The 11,518-nt window shown below is 40.1% G+C and overlaps 1 protein-coding gene across 4 annotated transcripts in view; it reads right to left on the reverse strand.

Moving 5' to 3' along the window:
• Positions 1-10,756, reverse strand: part of lnx1 (ligand of numb-protein X 1) — a 40,146-nt gene extending 29,390 nt beyond the window's left edge. Inside the window, exons 1-2 of one of the 4 annotated variants that reach the window (XM_084090274.1) lie at positions 10,489-10,756; positions 6,158-6,673 (exon numbers count right to left, since the gene is read on the reverse strand). In XM_084090274.1, coding sequence (XP_083946400.1) covers positions 6,158-6,585 — 428 coding nt within the window. In that variant the 5' untranslated portion in view covers positions 6,586-6,673; positions 10,489-10,756. Of the gene's footprint in view, positions 1-2,051; positions 2,773-6,157; positions 6,674-10,488 lie in introns of those variants that run through there. The other 3 variants (XM_084090273.1, XM_084090276.1, XM_084090275.1) reach the window with 3 other exon arrangements.
• Between the last annotated feature and the right edge of the window lie 762 nt (positions 10,757-11,518).

An 11,518-nucleotide genomic window follows, 5' to 3' on the forward strand; every position in this document is an offset into this window, starting at 1 on the left:
GCGATCAGTATACTCAGAGGACATACAAAGGTAGTCAGAAACGCAGTGGACCACATTGCATTTGTCTTAAACAAAATTAAAGGACCTCATACTCACCTGTCATTAATCAACTGCACTAAAACAATGAGTTTTTTCTGTTTATGTGCCGTTTTAAAAGGGAAAAAAGTGTATGGTTGAAAATTTTACAAACACCCAAAAAAATGGATTGTTTTGCAATTAATAACACAGATTATGTGAAGCACAAACAAACTACAGTTAATGCATATTTGTGGTGACATTTAAATTTATATTTGGAAGCAGAGTGGTCATGAGACACATCTGTTTTGGCCAAACACTGAGACAGATGTTAATACCAGATACCAGCATATGTGTAATTGATTGCGGGGTCATTCTGGTACGATATGGTATCATTCATATCCATGCATGAATGTCCACCACAGTGCCACAGAGAAACCTGTGAGAAATTCAACACCCGATAACAAAGAAAGACAGAAAGGAAAATATATGGATATGTAAAAAAATTAAGAGAGACATTCTGGGCAAAGAAATACACAACTTGCTGAAACTAAGAAAGAAGGCCAGCGTGTGTGAGAGAGATGAGAATAGAAGCTTTCTGTCATTATATATGATGAAGATGAATGACCGTCCTACCGCCAGCCAGACAAACAAAAAACAGACTACACAACGCCTCTCTCTTCTCCTTTTCAATGCATCCAAGATGGTATGTCTACCCATGAAACTCGCAAACACATACACAGGCACATAAATCATAAAACACGGCTCATATGGTGACCCACATACACAGAGGGCGAAAGAAGAGAAACAGAAAGACCTTGTCATATAAGATCCAAGCCAAACAAATGCATGGACAGATGGTGCAGAAAATTACCTTATATGTCTCCTTACTATTCATTCTTCTGAAGAACCCTTACTGTCCTGTTATACTCCAATTATCCTTTTCTTGAATTTGCATGCTATACACACCAATATCAGCATGTTTGTGTTGTCTAGAGTCTAGACTCTAAGAGCAGAGAGGATTTGTAATGCAGTCTATTGTACTATGCTCAGCCTTTCACACACACACACTTACATGGCACATTGTGTTTCGGCCAAAGACCCGGGATCAATATAACCAGCCTTCACCCAAACACACTCTCACGCTGAATGCAGAAGTGTCTTTTAAACAGTGCAGTGCACAATGAAGAAGCTCTTACAGTGTTTACTGCCACAGATGAGTGTATATTTTACTCTTTTGAGGAGTGTCTTATAATTTTGACCCAAGAGAGAAGTTCAGCTTGAATGTTTTATGTGCCTTGCAGCTTTAAAAGTGTTATGCTGTTGTCAGATATCTGGTGGGCTTATGTGTGTGTGTGTTTGAGCACCAGTGTTTGATTTTCTGAACGGGGTGCCTATAGCAACGGTGATCTTTCTGTACGCTCAGTCTAATTGCATCAGTGTGCAAGGATAAATTACATTTTATATCTATCAAATATATTTATATATGTCAATAAAAACACCATTTAAAATGATGCAAAAACACCTGCACTCACACACACACACACACACACACACACACATTAGGTCATGCTGCAGTGTCCCTCACTGCTTGGTAGCATCAAAACAAAACCTGCTTCAAAACAAAACACAACCATAACCACCTCTACACTATCCTCTAGCACACAACTACAATAAAAAAGAATGCATTTATCCTTTTAAAATTACCATATTATATACAATAATGGTATAGAAACTTATAGACAAAAAAACAACACGGATATGCATGCACAAACACATACAGGTATGCAAGCAATTTATCTTAAAAAATGGGATCAATTGGGATTTATGCAGGTCTTGCAAATGATGTATGGACACGCGCGCGCACACAAACACACACTTATACACACAACCAGATGCACACATTGCAGTGCTGATGGGATGGGGTACAGTGCGACTGTCCTGTATAAGACTAGAAGATGAGATGGTACATATGGGCGCAACACACCAGACACACACACAGGACATTGCCACAAGCCGATGTGTGTGTTACTCACAGTTCTGAGTAGAGGATGTGCAGGTTGCCCACATTGTCAGTGTAGTTTGCTGGACTGAGCCAGGGCAGAACCAACAGCAGGAGAGCCTTCATGACCCTCTCACTCCAGGGTCCTCTGTCTTGAGTCTCTCTTTCTTTTGCTATCTTTGTCTTTCTCTGGACTGAATGCAGTCTTCCCTATCCGTCTTCCTCCCTGCCCCTTCCTCCTCCACCTCTACTACAGTTCTGACCCCCCCACCCGCCTTTCTCTCAAGTAAAAAAGCTATTCTTCCTTTTCCTTTTCTTCCTGATTCTTTGCCTTTCCACTTTTCTGTTTTCCCTTGCCTCCCTCAGGCTTTTAGCCTGGTCATCTCAGCAGTAGAGAGATCAGCAGCAGTAGAGGGAGAGGTAAAGACTGGGAGCGCTGCCAGCGGAGGAGAGCAGAGAGTGCAGGATGAAGAAAGACTCGAGAAGAAAAGGAGGCAGGAGCGGTGTCTGGAGCGGGCGCAGGTGCATGTGAGCCGAGGCAGAGAAGAAAACAGAAGGGTGAGGTAGAAGGAGAAGAGGAGGCAGAGAGCACCGTTTGCTGGCACACCGGTCGGGTGCGATGGTTGCGTTGCGGTTTAATCTGTCCTGGGTTTCGTCCAAGTCTAAGAGGATTTACACTCACGAGCCCACATGCTGCTGTGAATGTGAGAGAGAGAGAGAGAGCGAGTATGTGTGAGTGTGGCAACACAGCGTCTGACTTATACTGCAGCATGCTCTACAGAGAGAGAGAGAGAGCTGGGGCGAACCATCTGACACGAAAGAGAGGGGAGATGCAAGCTTGGGTGGTCCATCTATCATTGTCTGTATGCCTCAAGGGTAGAGCATGTGGCAAAGACCACCCCTTCCACAAAGCATGGGTTCATTCGGCCATGAAGGGGTGTGTGTTTATATGTACGTGTATGCAGGGAATAGACATGGATGGGTGGATGTATGTATGTATGTATGTATGTATGTATGGATGGATGGATGGATGGATGGACTGATAGATCAATGGATGAATAGATAGAAAGAGATGGATAGACATCTCTCTATATATACATATATATATATGTGTGTATATAAAGAGGTATATAGAAAGAGCGACAGCTAGCTAGAGAGTCAGACATATATCTATACAGACAGACAGACAGACAGACAGACAGATGAGCAACCATACTCTATTTATAGCTTGACTATTCTTCAATCATTCTCCAAACAATAACTCACAAGGTCACATAATCAGACAAAAATGGTTATGGCCTTATAGATCTCCTAACTTTACAGCACTTTCAGTAAACGTATGATTTGGTGACAGTATAGCATGTGCTTTCATCAATACTGCATGTGCCCAAGGACAGCCTGAGGCACTACATCCCCCCCTCTCTCCCCAGATCTGATCCAGGATTCTAGGAAAGTCTGTCCACTGCCAAATACATGCAGACTCAAGCACATGCTTACGTGCACTGACAAAGTGCATCTAGACCCGCTTGACTGCAAACACAAAAGAAGCTGACACAGACCAATGATAGATAGATAGACAGATAGACAGACAGACAGATAAGCAACCCCACTCCATTTATAGCTTGAATATCCTTCAATCATTCTCCAAGCAAACAATAACTCACAAGGTCACGCAATCAGACAAAACTAGTTATGGCTTTATAGATCCCCAAACTTTACAGGGCTTTCAATAACTGTATGATTTGGTGACAGTCAATATCAATACTGTATGTGAGCCCAAGGACAGCCTGAGGCGCTACGTACCCTCCTCTCTCCCCAGACCAAATACATGCAGACCCAAGCACACACTTTACACACACTGACAGACAAAGTGCATCTTGACTGCAAACATGAACACAGACCACCATACAGTACAATACACAAACCTATCTTTGAGCCCAAAGCACATGCAAATAACAGGCAAAGCAATCTAAAAAACATCAAAGCGTCAACCAAGGCTGACTCAATACAACAGGTCTTCTCACCACACTGTAATGAGTCACCAGTGTGAAGGAAGGCTTACAATTTAACATCACATGACCACAAAATGCTGGGAAACAAAAAAAATCAGAAGCAGCTAATACTGAAAAAATGCTATTGAGCTTACATGCATGGATTCAAGAGGAACTTTATACAAAATTTCTCTCTCTCTCTCTCTCTCTCTCTCTCTCTCTCTCTCTCTCTCTCTCTCTAGTAGTAGTTACGAATAAATGGAAGCCCATTCTTACATGGAGAGAGTCTTTGGCTGGTCCTTAAAAGGGCTTGTTCCCCGTCCCATTTTGAACGATGTCCAACTTTACAGTCCTGGACCAACTAAGACCACTGGCTTCCAGACCACATTGGAGAAAGAAGGGAGAAGAAGATAAAGACAAAGTAAGATGAACTGACAGCCCAAGAGCCCAGTATAAAAAGAGGGAGATGTGGGAGGGGAGAAGAGGAATAGTATGGAAAGAAGCAAGTGTGGGTTTTTCGGTTGACTGGAGAAAAGGGCAAGTTGATTGTGTTTCCGTAAGTGGAATTTTAAATGAGAGGGAAACTTTCCATTAACAACAGTAACAAAATGCAATTAATTTCATTTGAACCCTCAGGCTTGTGGAGCACTAATGATTCAGAAACAGTCCACAGGAACGACAGAGACTCCACCATCCTAAAAATGGTAAGAGTGAGGGAGATATCCAATAAAAAGCATTAGTTAGCATAACGTCCCCAAAGGCACTGAGGCACTGAAGATATCTTAGTCGGTTAAACAGAGGTCACTTTGGGGTTGCTACCTCTGAGGAACGGAGAACAAAATAATCCTCTAACCAAATAAACAAACAAATGCATACACACAGACGGAGATGTGCTCGACACATGTCTTCTATTGAGGCGAATCACTGACAAGAGGCTTTTATGAATGACAATGAATAAAGAGCTGCTTATGAATGCCAATGAGAAGATGAACTGTGAATTCAATACATCAGTCACTTTCAGCAATTCAACTTTCTTATACAGTTCAATACCTTGAACTGTGCTTTTCCAAACCTTCAAGTTACCTTTAAATAAAGCCATCTAAAAATGAGTCCTTACTGAAAATGTCCTTTAAATCTCAAGACTGAATGTCTGGATCAATATATAGGCTGGTCCTGGAAACTGAACAACATTCTTTTTAACCAATAGGGTTTGGTTTTGGTTTTGGCTTAGAGATGGGGATAGGGGTTTGAACATCATATTTATCACCCTTACCACTATTTTTTATCATGATTTCAAGCATTAAGATGCGGTCACACTTACAGTTTCTTGGCGAAATTTCACAGGCGATATCTAGTCATTTCAACGGGAATCGTGTGATGAAGAATTTTGCCATATAAACTTCCAGTGGCTAATAATTTTCCCTACTCAAATCTGCAGGCAGACTCATAACTTACCAAGAAAGCAAAGCAGATGATCCACAATGGACAATTGTAAAATGATCAATAAAAAGAGGCTATTTGGAAAGTGGTTATTTAGGGTTGGTTTGTTTGCTTGCTGGAAAAATAGCTTTGGATCTTCATTTCAACGTCATTATTCCCATATTTCATTCATGGCATTTTGTATCATCTAGACCCGCTTTCTTTAACCTGTGAATTTTTCCCCGGCAATGATAAATGTGACCGCACCTTTAAGGCAGGGTTTCAGGAATGTAGAAAGATCTGGAAATTGGCAGAAACTAAGCAGCTTGGTTCATGAATATTAATGTAAAGTAACATTACTTAACTGCTGGCCCTAATTGATTTGCTGAAAAGTAAAAGGTGTTTTCCATAGTAAGATGGCTGCTCACTGTTTGCATCAATGCAACAGTTTGGCTTCAGCTGGCTACAGTTTCTTTTTTTCATACTGCTACCAGGTAAAATAAAACTTTTCTCAAAAACAGTTATAATGGTTGCTACGCCCCTGGTAGTATTAGGGTGATAATTGTTTGAAAGCAATATTGCTCCAGGACCAACAAAAGATGCGGGTCCATGTCCTACTTGGCTAAATTGCATTGTGCATCTTCCAAACCTGTGTACCACCATCCTAAATTTTATTAAGAAGCTCAAATCTTGTTAAGACCACTACTAGCTCTGAGGCTGATTTCCTCACCGGCTCCTGATGTGTCCCTCCATTTCTCCCCGCGACAGCACTTCAGTGCAGTGTTCGGTAAAGGGACAGGACACCATCAGTTTATCCAGCAGCTTGTGCACCAGCAGGCTGGACTTTCGGCAGGTCTGCAGCATCAGCGGAGTGCGATCCACCGGGCAGAAGTCGCTCTCCAGAAGGAAGTTTGTCAAACACTCTTGGCAGTAGGTGTGTCCACACGGGGTGTCCAGGGGCCGGATCAAAGGCTGAAGGCAGATGTGGCACATGAGGTCATCGTCCACCTCCTCTTTGTAGGTATATTCGTGGTTCTCCTCTTGTAGGTGGCGTTGTCCACAGACATGGCATAGGTCAGGAGGAGGGGAGGTGGGACTGACTCCTGTTGCACCGCAAACAGGCATCGCCACAGCACCCGCCTCTTCCTGATCACTCATTGCGTAATGGTAGGTATGGTGTAAAAGGTTGAAGCGTTACTGATTCGTCGTAGTTTTGTTGCGTCAGGTTGCGTTTTGAGCCATCCACCTGTAGGATCACATTAAAAAAAGAAAGGAACTGTCATTTATTGCAAATAGGTGTGTCCACATGATAATCTTGTTGGCTGTGTTTGCTGGAAAGGCAGGTCGCACACACCCAAAGACGCAGTTTAGCAAAAAGAGGCCAGCAGAAATTATTTTTTACTTTCTGTCTGTTCCTCATCGCTCTTACTCTATTTTTAATTCCCTGAGTTGGCAGAAGGATGAATATCAAACTGATCCAAATCTCATTTAATATTCCACTGGCAACAGAAATATCAATATTGCACCTGAGATTCTTAATAAACCCAGTTGGAGAAGAAGAGAAAGATATAATTGAAAGTTATACAGTGAAAGTTTTTAGCATGGTCACACAGAGAACAGCCATTTTGCTAGCATTATTCTGGATGTTTCCAGAACCTTAAGTATTGATGTTTAGCAGCTGTTTCTGAACTAGAATTGTGTCCATAACAACCTCAGTAGGGCAATAATGCCGTCATTTAGTAGTGAATTGTTTGTGTGTGTGTGTTTGTATGTGGCACATGTAGTTCACATACAAAATTAGCTTTAAAAAAATTATTTTAAAGGGATAGTTCACCCTCAAGTGACTATTTTGTATTATTTACTCACCTTCATGTCATTCTAAACATGTAACTTAATTTTATTTTTCTATTAAACATGAAAGTGGACTTCTGTTATGATATCTTCATGGTGTTTTATTGTAATTTTTAGAGCTTAACAGCCATTTCTCTCTATAAACTGTCATTTTATGCTAAATGAATAAATGTTCCACGGGGAAAATAACAGCATTCTGGTTTGGAACAACATGCTGGTGAGTAATACAATTTTAAACTTTATCTTGTAAAATAAGTCCTGTGGTCAGGAAGTCCTTGCTTAAGACTGAGTGCGTCGTTACCCCTGTTGTAGCACACACAACCGATTCACACAGGATAGTTTGTTCGGTTACAATGGGAGTGTGATATTATTACAGCCATAAAGTCAGCTTTGAGGTGTGTTTCTAGCATGTTTGGGGTGTCTCACCGAGTACAATCTCTCCTCTGAATACATTTAGTGTACACTCCATCTTTCTGTGTGTTTCAATATGGCATGTCTGATTTTGTGAAGTCACCCACTGGTGATTTGAAGAGGAAACCCTTGAACGACAGTGAACTGCAGGTGAATGCATGAGAATAGCTTTATTGTCTACCACCTTGTAATCTGATCTGAGCTTAGCCAGAACTATATAAGGACACGCACACACTCCCACCCATAAAGGAGTGTGCCCAAGGACACAGTTTTACCTAGCAACCCTGTGTTCTCCGTAAATCATCATCTCTTTAATGATTCTTCAGAGTGACGATATGGCTTGAGTATGCTACTGCGTTGTATTAAACACATACATACACACACACACACACACACACACACACACACACACACACGCGCACACACACACACACACACACAAAAACGTTTACCCTGCGGCTCTTATTCAATTGAAATTTTCCATTTTCTTTTGTCTTCCCGCATTCAAAGGCACTTCTATTAAAAAATCTATTGTCCTAAACAAACAGAATGACAGGACTTAATAGTTGCTTGTTTCATTTCACTCTCCTTTCTTCAGCTCTGTCTTTTTCTCTCATATTTTCTCTAGGGAAGTAACATTGTTTCTCAAGTGACCTTTGATCCAGAGAAAAGCAATGGCAAGTGTAGAGAGTGTTAATGACATTCAACTGCACAATCAAGCATACACAAGTTACACACACATACACAGCATTTTTTATCTTAAATCCAGTGGGATCAGTGTTTAATGACTGAAAATGCTGAAAATTTCCTTCAATAAATGGTTTCATGGAAGAATACACACAGATACACAGAATGTTTGATCATGGTGTAATGTTGTGCCTAATCAGCCATTTCCTTAAAAGCTCCAGTTAAAAATTGTCTTGTGTGTTGTGTGTCAGCATTTTTATATCATTCAGCACAGACAAACACATACTTTCCCATCACGCAAAGTGCACAGTAATGCACCACTGAAGGAATTAATGCAAACGCAGTAACAAAAAAATATAAAGTGGGACCTAAAAGTCTGAGACCACTGTTGTGAAAATGCTTCCATATGGCATTTTTTCCTAATAAAATCTAAGCTCTGTGATTCCACCTGTGTTTCTGACATAATACAATGAATAAACATGCTTTACAAAGGCAGCACTCTGAGAAAAGAGGCAGCAGGGTGGATCTCTCACTCTCAGGCCTGCTGTGCATCTGTCTTTGACTTTACCACCACACTTTGTTCAGACATGTTTGAGCAGAAAATTCCACCACATACCTGAATCTCTGGATGGTATCATTACAGCCTGAACCCGAATGAAAAGTTATAGGACATATAAATGCTGATTGGTGTGTGTTTTAGCAATAAATATTAAATGAATATCAAGAATTATATCTATAGAAAATGTATACAATTTATAACAAAAAATATTTTAAATTGATTAATTTAAAAATAAGAGAGTTGGTTATGTATTTTATTATAAATTAATTTATAAAAATATAATATATTGTTTATAAAATCTATTTGGTAACAGGGTTGAATGGTTACGTAATAGGCCCTAACAAGGAGCCTTGAGGCTCCCCTTTGATTAAACATTCAACTGTTGAATCATATAGCTAATGAATAATGCAATAAAACCATACAATGATTAATGCAAATATAATAACTATTCAGTGGAAATTATGGATATAAATGAGCACAGCCACACACAAAAAAATAATACTCACAAGATGACAGAATTGGGTGTTCTAAGTAAGTGAGTGCGTTAAGAAAAATTATAAAAAAAGAAGAAGACATATCTCAAAAAAGACATTTGAGAAATGAGGCTACATGTTTCTGGTATGTCGGAGAGGATCATTAGAATTCACAGCAAAGAGTCTTCCAGTGTATGGGGAGAGTTATATAAGTGTTCATATGTAAATGTATAGTTCACCCCCACCCTTTGGATTTCTGTACCAACCCCCCTTCCTCTTCAACACCCCTCTCTTCCAACATGCTTTCATTCTGTTCCTTTAGGCTCTTTTCTCATTTACCCTATATATTTTTTTCACTGATGTTATTTATCATGTTATATACAATAAAATAAGTATTTTATTGTTATAATATTTTTTTAGGCCTATATTTCTTATTGAATCACAAAATATATATTTACGTAACATGAAACATTATATATATATACACACAGTATACTTTTTTAATAATAAAATGATAAATTACAATTATGGATACATTTCTTCCATCTAGGAGATTAGTATAATTTTGTATATACATATCATGTTATATCACACCTACCATATACAGTAAAATTCAATAGAGATAGTGAGACCACAATTTCCACACACACACACACACACACACACACACACACACACACACACACACACACACACAGGCAGCACCCATACTGACAGGTGACATGCTGTTGGTTTTCCTTGCTAAACAGCTGGTGGTCAAAACTGCTGATACAAACTAGCTCTAACCAGAGAATAATGATGATGATGATCAGTCTGAGTTAACAGTGTTTACACTACAAATATATGAACATGAACATCAACACCTGCACCATGCTCACACACATGCCTCCATTTGCACAAACACACACATTTTCACAGGCATTATGACTTCAAAAGATTCATGTTGGTTTCTACACAAAGCAAGTTTCTCCACAGCTGTGCTGAGTCAACAAGTACAAGCTTATCGAACAAAAATCAGTATCAGGTGAAAGTTACAAGCAAAATAAGCTGAGTAAATACATACTATGGTCTCAAGCTTACCTGAACAGGTAATCCAACCGCTCCGGCAGAGGGAAAATGAGAAGGGGAGAGTGAATGAGAGAAAGTAAAAGAGAAAATAAAAGGACTTTGTCCCAGTGGCCACAAGTTAAAAATCTGCCTGATGCCTGGTATTAGGTGGGTTCTGGTATGCTTTGCTAGTTGTCCTGGTGGTCTTCAAGAGATTATTTCAGTCCAGGGCCCCCCGGCCATCCTATCATGCTCCGGGACGCCAACTAATGACGCACACATGCACACACCTGATACAGGAAGTGAGAGAGAAGAGGCAGAGTTAAAACAGTAGGCAGGTAAACAAGAGAACTGCCCCAACCTGCTCCGGTGTGGCTGGGAACTGGTTTACACACACACACACACACACACACACACACACACACACACACACACACACACACACAGTATGACTGTATATCTATAATGTATAAATAAATACATTAGATTATGTGTACACTAAACAATACCAAAAAATGGATAAGAAATACAATCTATTACAACATACAAAAAAGGTAAATGCACCCACACAAAACCGAATGCACTGGCAGCGTGTGGCAAGCTGTGACATGCCCCTGAGAAATCCTTGTACATAAACCTGAACAAAGTGCTTTAGGAACCCTTAACACTTCAATAAAGCTGTTTTTCACTATCCAGAGGCACACACCCATCCAACGACACCAGGCAGAGAAGAACTGCTGTTTTTTTCTTGTGATGTGATGATTTGGTTAGGATGTTTGTGTGGATGGGGGTTACCTGCACAAAACCGCCTATAGATATTAATTGTCTATGCTTGCTGTAGTTTTAATTTCTCAGGAAAGAGTGTGTCATAATGCGTGTGTGTATGAGCTTGTGTGATTAAGACAGGCTGTATGCAGGCTGAGGGCAGTTTTAACCGCTTATCCTCTCTTCCTGAGAAACATGAGCATGATCAATTCACAATTCTATTGTGAGATTTTTTCCAATATTTTTCTTCAGCTGCCGAAAGTTTTGATGAAAAAGTTAGTTTTCGTAATAATAAACA

The sequence above is a fragment of the Abramis brama genome (assembly GCF_963993115.1).
Source record: "Abramis brama genome assembly, chromosome: 18".
Classification (NCBI taxonomy): Eukaryota; Metazoa; Chordata; class Actinopteri; order Cypriniformes; family Leuciscidae; genus Abramis; species Abramis brama.